Source organism: Montipora foliosa, chromosome 11 (assembly GCF_036669935.1).
Source record: "Montipora foliosa isolate CH-2021 chromosome 11, ASM3666993v2, whole genome shotgun sequence".
NCBI classification, from domain to species: domain Eukaryota; kingdom Metazoa; phylum Cnidaria; class Anthozoa; order Scleractinia; family Acroporidae; genus Montipora; species Montipora foliosa.
The window spans coordinates 1478629-1495483 of record NC_090879.1 but is presented as its reverse complement, the minus strand read 5'-3'; the positions used below and the strand labels follow the sequence as shown (position 1 = coordinate 1495483).

Below are 16855 nucleotides of genomic sequence, written 5' to 3'. Positions count from 1 at the left end.
TAAAGGGGACCTACAACTGTACATGTAGATGTTGTTAACCTTGCAACTTTAACAGCAGGCAATGAAGCATTGCTACGCTTGTGACTTGCTCATAAAGGTCTTTGTAAACTCAGTCTACACTTCCTTGAGACAAAGAGAGCCTGCTCTATAAATACACTGCTATGGCCCCAATCCGTCGTTTACTTTTAATGAGTAACTTTCTAATATTTACTTATTATTATAAAAAGGACAGTAAAAGCCTACCTTATACAGATATTTGATACACATTGGACTGTAATACAGAGCACATCAGTATCCTGTGGTTCACACCTGCATAAGCTAACCAACACACCATCTTTCCCCAACAAGCTGTCAGCAAACTACAAAAGTGAGAAAGGCAAAAGCAATGACAAATCTCTCTATTGTTAAAATTGAAGTACATCAACCTTTTCATGAAACTGATGAAGCTCAAGCATTTGATCTCTACATTACAGGATGAAGGACAAGCCAATTCTCTTCCTGACAGCTAGTGTTACAATGTACATGTACGGTGTACATAACAAGTAACACTTTGACATTAATAGATCTTTTGTACCCTCACCAAAGACATCAATGCCCTTCAATCTGCTTATAAAAGCTTGGAAGTCATCAGCTTTTGCCAAAAACTCCCAACCACAGAACAAAATTAACAACAAATTTTCTAAGTTTAACTTGGCCTGACAGAAACACAAATTTAAAGTCAATAAGTTGCTCAATCTCTACAAATATAACAGTACAAATAAAAAAAGAAGATAGACTTTAGTTTAGCAGATGATGTTATGATTATAAACTGTACCTCCATACATAAAGTTCCAATTTCATACAACGTAGATGACAAAGCTTTAAGGACATTCACCAAGGCCCACTTTTTACACTTGTTAACTGAAATTACAAGGAAAGGTACAAGGGCATTCACTGCCTCCTGGTTGAGAAGGACCTGTAATGTATTAAAAAGTAACATAATCACAACAAAGTCAACAATGAGGAAACTGACCTATGAAACCATAAGTTATGCACAAAAGCTTTTTGGGGAGTTACATGTACCCCAATTACTGGCTTTGAGGCATTATGTTTCAACATAATTGTCCTTTCAGAATTTAGATTAACAGCCATACAACGGTTAGGTGAATTCATTTTAATGACAAAGTTAAGCCAAGTGATTGAGTAGCCTTGCTGTCATTTTTTGCTCTCAAAAATTGGTAAAAAGAAACTAGCACCAAAGATTGTGACCCGAAACAAGTACAACAGTATTATTAGAGAAAACACAGCCAAGGCATTTTAATGTTATTAAGAAAAAGACAATTTTAGATGATCTCAAAGATTTCTAAACAAAGGATAGAGATGTATAGTCTAACAAGTTTTTACCTTTTGCTTGGATAGCAAATTGACAACAAGCTGGCAAAACTTGGTGACAAGAAAATCATCATCTCCACAAAAACTGACAAGAGTACAACATTTAGATAGTACAGCCAAAGCTTCCTAAGAATTAAGAATATCATAAAAAAAAACATAGTAATAATATTTTAATTGCCATGTAATAGTTAGCATCAAATGAAAAAGACACAATCATACATGAACAGTCACATAGAAGCAGATCCCTAAACTAGTAAAGGCTCTCAGTGCTTTATGGAAAAAGAAAAACAGCACAATTTGAACCGGAAAATAGCGGAAGAAAGAATCTTTTAGGCATTAATTACATCAAGTAGGACGTTGACTTTTTGGGCATTTTAGGTTCTCTGCAACTCATTAAGCATAACTAAAATTATTACCCGTATCACTGAAGTCACCTTGAAGTATTCATGTGCTAAACAGGGCCCGGTTGTTCATAGGCTGATTAACGCTAATCCCAGATTAAAAATTAACCAAGGAATATATTTCCCTACTCCCAAAACTGTTCAACTTAACATAAGAGGAAGTCAATCTTGAAAAACAAACATAAGCAAAACAAAGTTTCACCAAAAAGTAGAAAAAATGAAATCAACGTTTACACTAATCCTGGATTAAGTTAATCGACTTTCGAACAACCAGGTCCAAGCCCAGACCCTTATTGGCTTCCAAACCAAGGGATTCTTGATATGGACACATTAATTTTGAATAGTACAGAGAATGTTAACCGGTACGTTTCTTATACTCTCATATTTTCTTTACAGATGACACAGCGACACAGATGGTTCCAGAGGAACCAGCCATCGCACTGCAGCACTTCCTGACTGGATGTAAGCAATGTGGCTGGTCATCAAACGCATCCTCCTCATTTTTTGTAGAAGCAAAAGTTCATTTATACTCAATAATAAAATTGACAGCTTATTGAAAAGTTATTGGCTCAAATTCATTAGCTGACCACAATCCTAAAATAATCCCCTTGTCTTCCTAATGGCGGGTCTAATCTGCAGGTCGCAGGCCACGGGTTGCAGGTCATTGTTTCACCAATACAGAAAATATCCTAAACATTTATAAAAGCTAACCTTAGGCCTAAAAACTTTTGTTTAGGCTTAATTACGCCAAAGGTTAGCTTTTAAGAATGTTTAGGATACTTTCTGTATTGGTGAAACAATGACCTGCAACCCGCGACCTGCGACCTGCAAATTAGACCCGCCGTGTTCCTAATAATTTTACGCATACTATTCATTATAAAATTGAGCACTTCAGGGTTTGGGTGATACAAATTAAACGGTGGGTCTAAAATGCTAGTAACTAGTAACTGGTAAAAGTTATGTGGTAACAGGTAACTAACCCTAACCCTAACCCTAATACCTTTTACCCATTTACCAGTTACCTTTTACCAGTTACCAGCATTTTAGACCCAATGCAAATTAAATTATCACATGTTGATGTGTACGTTTGTGCCACAGCGCGGGTACACGTTCATATACCGGACTAAAATGGCGCAAGACAAAAGAATCATCGTTATTCTGATTAACAATATCTCATCAGGTAAACGTTATATTGGTTTCGTTCTTTTATTTTATGGACATTAATTATTTCGGATCCGGTATATGAAAGACGAGCCACTTTAATATGCAAGTCTTTGTCTTCTACAATAATATTTTTGTCCAAAATTTGTCTCAAGAGGATGTGAGGCGGATCCACAGGAAGTTTCCGCCGGTTAAAATATGGCACTGAGCTAGAACTGACCTCTCTGCTTTCAACAACACCCGTCGCAAAGTCCAAAGAGTTGAGTTCATCGAGAATAACGTTGAGATTTGTCACTAAAGTTCCTTCATTTGACTGGTGAAGGTTCAATATCCTTCCAGCTGCCTCTCTCCAATGAGATTTATCATCCTGAAAAGACATTACACACTGACAGGCATAAGTTACACGAATACTTTTACCATGATCAAAATTTTACCATTAAGAGATACAACGTGACACATACAAAAAAATGTTACTGCTTTCCGCGAGACGAGCCCACGGTTCTTAATGACTTTTAGCTTATTTTTCTACTGCGTGTCGAAAGTAATTACGGGGTTGCCAGTATGGAAAACCCAGTCGGAATCTGCGTTTCATTTGTTGGTTTTATTTTTTTATTTTTTATTTTTTCGTTTTTTTTCCGTGTCGGTAAAAGTCTTGCCTATCACTCCCCTGCTAAGTGGTGTCTTTGTGCATAGAGCTTTCTGCGCGTATTTTCTTAGGATCGAGAGGGTTGTGAGAAATGCCTAGATTTCTCTGGTGGACACAGTAGAATGATTAACTTAACCGGCAATGGCGTCGAAAGTCATGCAACGCGAATGGCGTTTTAGTGGATCTTTAAACAAAATACACCCTTATGGAGCTCAATAATGGAAAGTCAATTGGATGCTGAACAAGACAGGCGCTGAAAAAAAATCTGGAATCTTAAAAGGGACGAGCGTGAATGGACTTGGACAACAATCTCGGTAGAGTCGCGTAGAGTCGCAGCTTTAACAAGCATGATTTTGATTGGTTCTTATCTTTCCTCGGTGGTAGAGTTGGTAGCCAATCATATGGTAAGATATCATGCATCACACAACACATCGCAACGCATGTCACGTATTGGGCTTGTGAATATCGGTGTGTGAAAACTTTTGCTGTTCCTTTCATTTCATCGATCGTGTATGCTAAGGGCTGGCGCGCTTTGTAACCAAAGTGTATTTAAATGAGTTCTGACCGCTGGGACTTCTTTTTTCCCAGGTGAAATTTCGATTCTCTAGGTTATTCAGTTTTGTCTCATTAATTTTCATATTTTCGATTATCTGGACTTTCGATTATCCGGACTGTTCACTCCAGTCCCGGTGAGTCCGGATAATAGAGCTTCGACTTTACCGTTTTCTTTCCTTTCCTTTCAGTGCTCGATTAACGTTTACTTACGTTGAAATAAAGCATTCACTATTGCTGGACACAACCAGCGGCAGCTTCAACTATCTGACTGCCATTACGAAAGCTATTTTTCTCTGACTAAAGTTTTGAAAGGCCCCCTTCAGACACCATGACCACACTGACCACCCTGACCACCTTAGCCATCTTGACCACCGTGTCCACCCTCACAACCCTGACCACCTCGGCCACCTTGACCACCCTGGCCACCTTGGCCACCTTGACCAACCAGAACACCCTGACCACCCTGACCACCCTGACCACCCTGACCACCTTGACTACCCTGAACACACTGACCACCCAGAACACCCTGACCGCCTTGACCACCCTGACCACCCTGACCACCCTGACCACCTTGACCACCCTGAACAACCTGACCACCCAGAACACCCTGACCACCCAGAACACCCTGACCACCTTGACCACCCTGACCACGCTGACCACCCAAAACACCCTGACCACCTTGACCACCTTGACCACCCTGACCACCCTGACCACCTTGACCACCCTGGACACCCTGACCACCCTGACCACCCAGAACACCCTGACCACCTTGACCACCCTGACCACCCTGACCACCTTGACCACCCTGACCACCCAGAACACCCTGACCACCTTGACCACCCTGACCACCCTGACCACCCAGAACACCCTGACCACCCTGACCACCTTGACCACCTTGACCACCCTGAACACCCTGAACACCCTGACCACCCAGAACACCCTGACCACCTTGACCACCCTGACCACGCTGACCACCCAAAACACCCTGACCACCTTGACCACCTTGACCACCCTGACCACCCTGACCACCTTGACCACCCTGGACACCCTGACCACCCTGACCACCCAGAACACCCTGACCACCTTGACCACCCTGACCACCCTGACCACCTTGACCACCCTGACCACCCAGAACACCCTGACCACCTTGACCACCCTGACCACCCTGACCACCCAGAACACCCTGACCACCCTGACCACCTTGACCACCTTGACCACCCTGAACACCCTGAACACCCTGACCACCCAGAACACCCTGACCACCTTGACCACCCTGACCACCTTGACCACCCTGACCACGCTGACCACCCAAAACACCCTGACCACCTTGACCACCCTGACCACCCTGACCACCTTGACCACCCTGGACACCCTGACCACCTTGACCACCCTGACCACCCTGACCACCTTGACCACCCTGACCACCCAGAACACCCTGACCACCTTGACCACCCTGACCACCCTGACCACCCAGAACACCCTGACCACCCTGACCACCCAGAACACCCTGACCACCCTGACCACCTTGACTACCCTGAACACCCTGACCACCCAGAACACCCTGACCACCTTGACCACCCTGACCACGCTGACCACCCAAAACACCCTGACCACCTTGACCACCCTGACCACCCTGACCACCTTGACCACCCTGGACACCCTGACCACCCTGACCACCCAGAACACCCTGACCACCTTGACCACCCTGGACACCCTGACCACCTTGACCACCCTGACCACCCAGAACACCCTGACCACCTTGACCACCCTGACCACCCTGACCACCCAGAACACCCTGACCACCCTGACCACCTTGACCACCTTGACCACCCTGAACACCCTGAACTCCCTGACCACCCAGAACACCCTGACCACCTTGACCACCCTGACCACCTTGACCACCCTGACCACGCTGACCACCCAAAACACCCTGACCACCTTGACCACCCTGACCACCCTGACCACCTTGACCACCCTGGACACCCTGACCACCTTGACCACCCTGACCACCCTGACCACCTTGACCACCCTGACCACCCAGAACACCCTGACCACCTTGACCACCCTGACCACCCTGACCACCCAGAACACGCTGACCACCCTGACCACCCTGACCACCCTGACCACCTTGACTACCCTGAACACACTGACCACCCAGAACACCCTGACCACCTTGACCACCCTGACCACCCTGACCACCCAGAACACCCTGACCACCTTGACCACCCAGACCACCCTGACCACCTTGACCACCCTGACCACCCAGAACACCCTGACCACCTTGACCACCCTGACCACCCAGAACACCCTGACCACCTTGACCACCCTGACCACCCTGACCACCCAGAACACCCTGACCACCCTGACCACCTTGACCACCTTGACCACCCAGACCACCCAGAACACCCTGACCACCTTGACCACTCTGACCACCTAGAACACCCTGACCACCTGACCACCCAGACTGTCTTTCTGGTGCAAACGCAAAGCTAAACAGTGTTTTGACCTGGCATCAGATATTAGGCTAACAAGAAGTGGAATTATGAAGCGGAAACAACACCTTCAATCCTTTCTTAGTGTGTGCAAAAAACGTTTGCTTAGTGCAACTGAAAGACATGCTGGAAAACGTCCGTCAGAGCAATTTTCAGTTAGTTTTTTGCAGACTATTTATTTAAAGAAAAAATGAGTGAATTTTACTCAAGAGCGTGTTTTGTTATCTTTCAACTGAATTTATTACCAAAGCTTAAAAAACTAAAAGACCTCAAAATGGGACAGGACATTACAAAATAATTAAACGTGTGAGCCAAAGGGCCTCTGCTGGGGCGACCTGTGGGTGACCCCTTAAATGCTCTTAATGACGCCCCACTTGAAAAAATTAACTGGAACGCTGCAGTTCAATACCACCCAATTCAGTGACTTCTGTTTTTTTGTGTGTAATGCGTACCACAGGCAACCCAGTGTAAGCTTTTTGGAGCTTCTAGTTAGCAAACTGCTTTGGCTTTGCATTACTTCACTCAGTGATTGGTTTAAAGTTCTCGCGCTACTTTTTCAACCAATCGTGGCTCGCGCGTGATGTTGAAGTTTCAAGTTGATCGGCGCATTAATGCTGAAATCAGGGCTGATGACAACCAATCAGATTCGAGAATTTTGTAAGTTACGGTTAAACAGGAAAATGGCGAAAGGGGATTGTTTCTTAGGTTATTAGATATGAAGACAAAACAATAACATATTCAAAGCGCCATTCATGATTCCCGAGCAGGTGACTCCGGAGCGCAATCTTCTGTGGGGCTCGCCGAAAAAAAACGTTACTAACAAGTAAGTATTTACAAAAATATAATATGCGACATTGAACGTTAAAAGCTCTTCATTTTGGTGACGTAACGGAGTCGTCAAGAGACCAATAACAAACAATGCGAACCGAATGAAGTTTCTTACGGACTTTTATGTAGTAACAATTAGGGTAGCTGTTTGTCTTCGCTATGAATATCATTTCACAATTTTAAGCAATCAAATTTCTTTCAGTTGCACGTTTTTGGAACACTTAGGTGTGCTCTTAGATTTTAGATTATAAGAAACACTAAAGGCATGTTTATTAAGGACACTTTCTTGCATTCGACAACACTCGCAGTGGTCGCCGTCGTAGATCTTTAAGTCCCTAGTCTATAAGGTAGATGGTCATGAGTAATTCTCAAAACATCTTTACGAGAAAGGATTCAAGCCCATATAGAAGTCGAACGTCAAGTTACGCTGATTACTGTAAACTATGAAAGACTGGTCAAAACTGGCCAACAGTGATCCGGCACAGTTGTCATTTGAACATGATAAGTGAGAGACTTAATGGAGGCTTTCAGTGTTCGCTACAGGGAAATCTTTGTCTACATTCTGTGCCTCATTAGCCCAAGGTAATACCGCCCAACAAGAGCCATAATGGGAGGCTATCGTTTTCTAGTCAGTCAGCCAAGAATAAACAAGAATTAAATACTGCGGACTATTCAATGTGCATTAATTGCATGATGAGCTGTCTCGCGCTTTGGAAATTTAAACCCGATAAACCGTATTCATAAATGTCGATCAAGAAATTATTCTTTTGTCCTTGTGCTAATTATCCTCACTAGCCTCACTTTGGAGCAAAGATTCTTTTCAATTTTGTTCGCGCTAACGAGGCTAGAGAGGATGATTAGCATAAAGACAAAAGAATAATTACTTAGCCGCCATTTATGAATACGGTCTATAGTGCAAGATAAATCTCTGAGCAATAATGCTTTGAAAATTCGAAATTTTACAAAGAATGTATGGAATCATTAGCGCTTTTGCCAACCAAGAATTCGTCAGTTTTTGATGGCTGTTAATTTTCTCGTTATCAAAGTAAAACGCTCAAAATTGGAGTTTAAGAAGTTGCAGTTTTGTAAATAGCATTATGCATTCTGTGCACACACTGGTATGTTCGTGAAACAAAAATTAATGACCCCAGCAAAGGCTTCCATATAAGGAAGCAACAATGATTTCGGTAAATTAAAAATGAGAACATCGCAGAACAAGAAGATTGCTCTGCAAGAAAACTTGGTTTTATGAAATGAGTTGATAAAGGCCGCATTGCCACCATGAAAAGACTGAATGGTTGAGCATTCGAGCACCGGTTACCCCCGTTGGCCAATAAGCACTTAATGACTGGCCTCAAGGGAAACTGCGAGTCTCAATTATTTCCCCGAGACCCTCAGTGTTGTTCGTGACGCCGAGGGGAACATTGAAACATCTGGACAAAACGTTGGCGGTAACTGACGTTTGTGCGGTTCGAAAAATCTTCAGGTTTCTGTGTAAGGACTAGTTTACCAGCTGATCTCTCTGTTGCTGATTATAACAAAGTAAGCTGTTTGCTTTTCCTTTTAAGATATATTGATACCAATCTGTGAATCAAGAGTGCTAGTGCACTCAGAGATAAGCCGTTACTAATTGCCGTCAGTGCCCAAAAGATGCAAAACTCAAGCAATTTATTAGGCATAACCCGATGCCACTTCAAGTATATAAACCCGCTCATTCGACAAAAGTTCTGTTGACTTTTTGGGCTGCCATTGAAAACTAGTAATTCAGCACGAGTTTTCTGGCTAAGAAACCGCTATACCTGAGCAGTTGAAAATCCCAATCTTTTATGGGGCTTTCCGAAAAAAAAATACTAAACAGTTTAATCATTTACAAAACCATAATAAAAGAAATTTGAGACCGTTTCGGAGTCGTTATGAGACCAGTATCAAGCAATGCAAACGAATGGACTTTTACAAAGGGTATGATCCTGTTCCTTAGTATGAAATAACATCATTTTGTCAATGAGGATGTGACTGAACACTTAGGGTAGCTGTTTTTCTTTGATATGAATATCATTTCAAGATTTGAGCAAATCTTGCATAACAAAGTTCGTATCCTACATCCACAGGGTTAATTTTTAACACAAAGAAGTTTAACATGACGATACGTCTAATTCATGTTGGTTTTCAATGATCGATATTACTTCGCCGTTTTCGTTCTGACAGCCACGTATTAACTGAAATGACTAAATTTGAGTTTACAAAGCTGACCATTCGACGGCTAGCCCCCCTTGTCAAATCAACTCAGGCCCTGGCAAACTGGACGAACGCTCCGGCGAAACGTCCGCATTTCACTTTGATCAACTCAGGTTATACTGCCAAATTAATTCTCGTGTTTCACCCAACGGCGAAGTACCATATGTTCTTTAGAAACTAAAATCCATTACCCAAATTCAAGTTAGAACCCTACCGTGAATCTTCAATTTTCTCTCCAAACAAAGCAATATAAATAATAAATAGTTGTTACATCTTTTACTTGCCGACTCAGAATACTTCAGAAGACTTTGCTAAGTTGACGTTTTATAATGACGTTCTCTGCTCAAGCGCCTTACGGGGCGCCAAATGTGAAAATATTATTTACACTATATTTTTCTCTGTTTTGTGTTTTTTATCAAACTTCTTAAGAGCTCTTCTGCAATTTATAAATGACACATTGAAAGACCTCTGCATTATAAATCATGAGATATTCATTCAGTTCAATAGCAAACTTTCTCCTTTCCTTTTATGAGATATGTAAATCGCCATGTTGCGTATCTCACGATTTATAAATCGCAGAGGTCTTTGAATGTGTTATTTATGAGTTGCAGAACAACTCTTGAGAAGTTTGTCAAAAAACACAATATAGAGAAAAATATAGCGTAAATAATATTTTTACATTTGGTGCCCCATAGCGCCTCGTAAAGGCGCTGTTACACTGTGAAATGTCTCGTGCAACTCAGTGTCTCGCAATGTTTTGGCGACATTGTGGCGGGACAAGTTGCACGAAACATTTCTCAGTGTAACATACCCTGCAACGGCCAAAATCGTTGCGAGACAAGTTGCAAGAGCCGTTGCCGAAACTAGAATTAAGTTCAACTTTTCCTGCAACTTGTCTCGCAACGATTTTGGCCGTTGCAGCTGTTGCACGGTATGTTACACTGTGAAACGTTTCGTGCAAGTTATCCCGCCACAATGTCGCCAAAACACTGCGAGACAAGTTGCACGAAACATTTCATAGTGTAACAGCGCCTTAAGTTTGGCCTAAGCTTTAAGAATTTCAATTAAAATTTTTCATCGCTTTATAATAAAATACTCTACAATTTTGAGTGTTTGAAATCGTTCTTTGCCGACACAGGAATGAATTTTGCCGTGCTATCTCTACCCATTTACTTGTTCTTGAGGTTGAAAGTTGCGAGTGCTTGTACAGCAACTTATTCCGTGCAAGGACAAGTTCTTCAAAACCACACCTTCAAGACAGAGACCACAGACAAAATGGAGGATTGTATCGTGCTTTGCATGGCATATCCCGGATGCAAAAGCAGTAACTTCTATCGGAGGGACAAACGTTGTGAATTGAGTGACAAGACGCATGCGTCTCACCCAGAAGACATGAAGCGTGAGCCATATTCCAACTACATGATTAACGCGTTCCGATCTATACCTTGCACAACTCAGCTCGATTGTGGCATGGATTTGATATGCACGCCGTTCCTGATTTGTGAAGGTATGTTCTTCTTCTAAAATGAAATAATAATGGAAACCGTATTGGCGTGAAGGACATTATTCGAAACACTGTGTGCGGTGAGCTAAAGTGGATAGCAGTAAAAATTTGGATTCAGAACCGCATTGTTGGGAGTCTTGTTGTTACTCCAACTGACCTAAATACATGAAACCGGTGTTATACGTTGAAGCAAATGTTGAAGCCTTTTGTCTGGGCCTTTACTGTTACTACAAAAGAATCATAATTATTCAAGATGGCAGAACCCGGGGAATTTAAAAGTGAACATTTTCCTATTCAAATTGCAATCCAGGTCTCAGTTAACCACAATCGTTGCTTGTAAAATTCTAATGAAGAAAGGCAGCAGCCTTTCGAAATATTGATTTGAACCTTTGAGCCTTTTTTCGTGTTTGATTCCAAAATCCATTCTTCCTTAATGCAAACACTTCCAAAAACATCAAACAACTTTGATTGCAAATCTTATTTCCTCCAATTTGAAGTTATTATCTAATAAGAGAGTAAACGTGAAGTCCTCAGATTTCGTTATCACTTTGACCACAGAATGCTACAGTCATCCACTTGGAATGGAAAGCAGGGCGATACCAAACTCATCGGTAACGACCTCATCAACATGGATTCATGATGGACATGAACCTTGGCAAGCTAGACTCAACAATCCGAAAACAGATCAAAATTCTGGATCTTGGTCAGCATTAACAATGGAAGTTGGACAGTGGTTACAAATTGACCTTGGCAAGGAGACAGTAGTGTCAAAAATAGCAACACAGGGGAGACCTGGTGCTAACTTAACTCAGTGGGTATCTTCATACAAACTTCTGTTGAGCTTGGACGGAGTAAACTGGAATGAATACCAAAGCAACGGTTCTGCAAAGGTAAATGCTATCTTAGCAAGGCTGTTCTAAAGAACATTAGTAAAGAAAAAAATGAGTCATTCAGGAGAACATTCTTGACTAGTAGAAACAGTGTAAAATAGGACAGATAAAACAAAGGGACCAATATCATGAAGGGTTTCGCTGTTTTTCGGTCGAATAGTGTTAATTAAACGACGAACTCAGCTAGAACTGTAGCTCACACAACATTCCTAACAACCCACAGTTATGTCCAGATCTTCGACGGATGATCTAGCCGAGGATTTTAGTAAAGGAGAGGCAAATGGGGGGGGGGGGGGGGGGGGGTAGCTGGTAAAGTTATTACCTTCTTAGGACCCCATTTGTCATTGCTATGTCTTATAAATGGAGGAACAGTGGCCCCTACTGCGTATTTGTTTTGGGCACTGCAAATTTCTTATCCCTATAGCAGTGCCTTAGAAATGCTTTTCACAGTCACTGTAGATGGGTGGCGATTTCGTAACTGCATTTGAAGAAAGAAGGTGAAAGTTTTCTATTTTCAATCAATTTTTTGTCTTTAAGTTAACTGTCGGTGACCTAAAGACATTCTCAGTCATCGCGATTGAAATTAAGCTTACTAAAGAAAAGACGTTTTCAGTTCTAATTAACTAGGATGTTTTTGCGATTTACAAAGAATGAGAAAACAAACGAACAAACTTACAAATTTTAAACATTTTCTTCGATAAAACGAAGCAAGTCTTTTCGAGAATATTGGGCCGGGACCTTTAGATGAGAGGACGAGGACGACTACGAGCACTTAATACGAGGACGAGTTTTCCGTTCTGAGCACGCGCACTTAAAAAATGACGGCCTCCAAACCTTATGCGCATGCTCAGTACTGAAACTCGTACTCGTAGTCGTCTTCGTTCTCAGATCTAAAGGTCCCTATTAATAACATATCCGTTGCAATTTTCCTGCTCTTTCGGATTCACAGCGCCACCAAGCATACCATATATGGCGGTAGGCTGTGACGTCAGAATTTAAGGGCGCAGTTGTGAGATCCCGGGTTCAAGACCCTCTCTGACCACTCGTTGAATTTGTTCCTGGTAGTCCCCGGTTCAACTTCTCTGTTGCTCTTGTAAATAGCCAACTGATTTGACTTGTTGTTCTGTTCTCTTTCATCCATCGTGTTTTGACCCTGAAAAGCCCCTATGGGGAGTGGTCAATTAAGTGCGTAGGTAAGTAATCTACCTAAAGGCTGACGACATATAGCGAATTAGCAGAGCTCCACTGGGACATAATTAACATAATTAAATATCTCTTTCAGATTTTTATGGGGAATTCAGACGGTGGAACAATCGTCTCGCACAAGATAATGCCGAGTACGACCAGATATGTTCGTTTTTCCATATTGTCGTGGTATTGGCACATATCCATGAGAGTTGAGCTGTACGGCTGTGCCAATGACCCATAACATTGCATACTTCAATAAGGCAAAACAGATAGCCGAGGAAGTGCAATGATTGGTTATCACTCGACACCTATAGTAAAGTTCTTTTAACGGGAATTACTTAATATAATTCCGCTAATCCTGGCTTAATGATCTTCAGGGCCCGGTTGTTCGAATGCCGATTAACTAAATCCAAGATAAGCGTAAACTTTTGTTTCAAGTTTTAACTTTTTGATGAAAGTTTCTTTTGCTAATTTTTGTTTTGCAACATTGACTTCTTCTAATGTAAAGTTTTGCCGAATATCAGCGTTGAACAGCATTTGTGAGAAGATAAATAAATTCCTTGGCTAATTTTTAATCCGGGATTAGCGTTAATCGGCTTTTGAACAACCGGGCCCAGCTGCACAAGCCAAGGTAGATAGGATATGAATAGCCCTCTTGCAATGAACTCTTTTTAAAATTATGAATTTGCATGCACCGAAACTTGTTTCTTACTGAAAACTGAATTTACGACGTCTACTTAAATAAAATTCCCTTGTTGGACCTTTATTTCTTAAAAAAACGGTCTGCAATGGGAGAAAAACTCCTTATAGGACAGTCGACAAAAACATCGTTATCGAGCGAGGAGAACTTAGTTCACGATAACTGGGTCGCACCACTGCCTTGGTCGGGGGTACACGTTTCCCGGTTTTTTCCACCTGCTGGGTTTTAGGAGTTTTCGTGTCCGGCTCTGGTGCATTGCTCTTCTAGATCTTTTTATAATAGCGTTGATGAAATGTTTTTGTACCTATTCCGATGCTAAGTAAGTTCTAGTGTCTGGTTTAGTAGTGGAGGCAAAATAAGAAGAGATGTCTTGTCATGAAACATGAATTATCCACCATTGCTGTTTCTTGCCTTCAAGGTGTGATTAGAAACCAGTAAGTTGGTTAGTTAACACATGCAGTTGAAGGGATACTTTTTTGGTCCACTGAAATCAGTTAAAGACAAGTTTTAGGATACAAGCTCTTGGCCCGCCCAGAGAGTCAACTGTTAGAGAATCGCATTTGCCTCAATGCTTCGCTAGGATTTGCAAGCGATACCAAGAGTGAAAAATAACGAATTATCATTAAGTCTGTGGCTTTGAATCTAGGTATCAACACTGAGTTGTAGTGATCCTCAAGGGTGGTCCATTGTCCTTTAAAAAAAAATGCTGTCATGATGTATAATTGTCTTTAATTATCTCGTGGTCTTTTTGTAATGGTTGAATTTGGTGTTTAAGCCGTTTCATCGATTTAAGTGATGTGGGATTGGAATCTTATGATCACTGAACATCCTCTGCCATATAGAGAAATTAAGTCGTCCCTTTGACATGATTGGTTTCGTTATTTATTAACTGGTTTTAAATTTGTAGGATTGCACATTTGAATACTGTATCTATATAGATATTTGCGCCTTATAAGCTCTTAAATTAAATAAAATTAATTGCCTTTTAGCCGTAATGCTGCATAATTTTATAGTAGCAACTCTTTATTAGTTTATATCCTTATTTTGTAGTGATGATAAAATCCTCATTAAGAACAGGGCTTAGTGTCTGAGATGCAAGTTTCTGTATCACTTTATACGGCGTCTATAAACTAAATTATTATATCTGTGATTGGCTAAATGAACAGGCCATATTCTACAGTACGGCCCGCCGTACAGCCCACTAAACTTAAAATCTTAATAAAACATTACCTAGCCCGTTTTTCATGTCGTTTCTGTTACATAAACTTGTCAAACTGTTTGAATCTTGTAAGCAGCTATTTCAAACAGCCAAGACTGAAGATTTAGTTTTTTCGGATTTTGACACGGCAATCTTTGTGGCAGTTGAACCTTCCCCTTGACTTCGACAAGTTTCCTTGCCCGTGCGCCGGATTAACCTCAGAGATATAATAAATATGTTACTAACCTCATTTTCTCGGTCCGTACTGTACGTTACGGATCCTCGTTTCAGTTCCCCTTGATTTATGGCCCGCGCGCTTGGGCGATAAATCAACGGGAAAAGATTCGGTCCGTAACTTACAGTACGGACCTGGAACTCGGTTAGTAAGGGGTATGTATTCTTTAATTTACTATTCGCAACTTGTAAATAGTTACTTGGTTTTACACGCACTGTTGGTTCCTTTCCATTTTTTCCCTGAGTTTTCTTATCAAAGTTTTGGAAAAATAACACTCTCTTCTTTCCATAATATATGTAACGGATTGTAAACTGTCAAGGGCTTTCCCTCATTTATCTTTACCTTATTTTAATTATTGGGACCTAATTGACTCTATGATTGAAATAAATGTACATATTTAATCATTTTCCCTTTCATCTAATTGACTCTATCTCTACATTTGTTAAAGCACAGTTTGCAGTTCTGCCTGACTGAAATTGACGTTGAAGTTGACTGCAGTGAGTTGAAATCAGTCGCAAAACAAAACATGTAAGACCTTCGAAGAAATTATAACTTTTGACCGTGTGGTGGTTTTGTCTTCCTCCTTCGACGGTAGTCCTCCGCTAAGTGAGCAGAGATCCCGCAACAACTACTCTCAACACAATTGTTTCATTCAAAGATTGAAAAGATTGCCAGTTAAAAGCCCGGAACAGGAAGGACCAAAATCAAATCACAGATAGTTGGCACCAAAAGGATATTAATTAAAGACATTACATGAGACTGTAAAATATGTGTTTTTTTCAAATCTATTGTATGCCTTCGAAAGCCACGCTTGTTTCTTTAGCGGGCCTATACTACTAAGTACAGGCTCCATTTGTTCAAATGCTGTATAACACTATCCAGTGGATAGGTCACTATCCAGAGTGAAATATACGGCTTAATTCACGTTAAACGCAACCTCGTTCCCAAGGTCTATCATCTTAACGCCTGGGGCCCAGGCGTTAAGATGAGAGACCCTGGGAACGAGGTTGCGTTTATTGTCCAAGGTTTTCGTACACACCCTTACTTAGATGCGCCTACAGTGTGCATATTCGTGGTTACGGGAGGAAATACTGAAATTATTGCACGGACTGAAACTGTTGAATAGCGACTTATCCTCCAGATAAAGTTGTCCGGCCCTTCAACAACTGGGGCCAGGCAGCTAAACACTACTGTGTACTTTTGCGCTCGATTCGACATATATCACAACCATTTCACTAAACTCAGATGAAACGGTTGAAACGGTTGATCCCAATAGAACACGACCTTAGTGTTAATAATAATAATAATAATAATAATAATAATAATAATAATAATAATAATAATAATAATAATAATAATAATAATAATAATAATAGTAATAATAATAATAAGCCAGATATTCAGGAGTAGGCCTGGTGTGTGCTGTTAACGTAGATTTTGGATTTCTGAAC

The 16855-nt window shown here is 41.4% G+C and overlaps 3 protein-coding genes across 4 annotated transcripts in view; 1 reads left to right on the top strand and 2 right to left on the bottom strand.

Annotated features, from left to right (window-relative positions):
* The window catches only part of LOC137974758 (HEAT repeat-containing protein 6-like), a 48488-nt gene extending 45110 nt beyond the window's left edge, over positions 1 to 3378 (bottom strand). Inside the window, exons 1-4 of the mRNA XM_068821731.1 lie at positions 3154 to 3378; positions 1384 to 1497; positions 815 to 955; positions 244 to 359 (exon numbers count right to left, since the gene is read on the bottom strand). Of these exons, the coding sequence (XP_068677832.1) occupies positions 244 to 359; positions 815 to 955; positions 1384 to 1497; positions 3154 to 3312 (530 nt within the window). The 5' untranslated portion in view covers positions 3313 to 3378. The remainder of the gene's footprint in view (positions 1 to 243; positions 360 to 814; positions 956 to 1383; positions 1498 to 3153) is intronic.
* Positions 3379 to 4489: 1111 nt separating this feature from the next.
* On the bottom strand, positions 4490 to 7624 carry LOC137975617 (uncharacterized PE-PGRS family protein PE_PGRS54-like). Its single transcript, XM_068822747.1, has 2 exons — positions 7544 to 7624; positions 4490 to 6640 (listed from the first exon to the last, which is right to left on the bottom strand). Exons 1-2 carry the CDS (start codon positions 7622 to 7624, stop codon positions 4490 to 4492), a joined length of 2232 nt encoding a protein of 743 aa, XP_068678848.1.
* Positions 7625 to 8755: 1131 nt separating this feature from the next.
* LOC137974953 (lactadherin-like) lies at positions 8756 to 15808 on the top strand. Of its 2 annotated transcripts, XM_068821971.1 has the most exons (4): positions 8756 to 8996; positions 10828 to 11196; positions 11752 to 12083; positions 13366 to 15808. In XM_068821971.1, the coding sequence occupies exons 2-4, from the start codon at positions 10830 to 10832 to the stop codon at positions 13510 to 13512; spliced, it is 846 nt and encodes a 281-aa protein (XP_068678072.1). In that variant the 5' UTR covers positions 8756 to 8996; positions 10828 to 10829; the 3' UTR covers positions 13513 to 15808. The 2 variants fall into 2 exon arrangements, with proteins under 2 accessions (XP_068678072.1, XP_068678073.1); XM_068821972.1 differs by lacking the exon at positions 8756 to 8996 and having other exon boundaries at positions 10736 to 11196.
* The last annotated feature ends 1047 nt before the right edge of the window (positions 15809 to 16855 follow it).

Excerpts from the sequence above, each read along its gene's own strand:
- LOC137975617 (XM_068822747.1), bottom strand. The coding sequence starts at position 7,624 with ATGATATTCATAGCGAAGACAAACAGCTACCCTAATTGTTACTACATA. Across the intron at positions 6,641-7,543 it reads AACTTCATTCGGTTCGCATT|GTCAAAACACTGTTTAGCTT; the intron begins GTTTGTTATTGG and ends ATCTGATGCCAG.
- LOC137974953 (XM_068821971.1), top strand. The coding sequence starts at position 10,830 with ATGAATTTTGCCGTGCTATCTCTACCCATTTACTTGTTCTTGAGGTTG. Across the intron at positions 11,197-11,751 it reads GCCGTTCCTGATTTGTGAAG|AATGCTACAGTCATCCACTT; the intron begins GTATGTTCTTCT and ends CTTTGACCACAG. Across the intron at positions 12,084-13,365 it reads AAAGCAACGGTTCTGCAAAG|ATTTTTATGGGGAATTCAGA; the intron begins GTAAATGCTATC and ends TATCTCTTTCAG.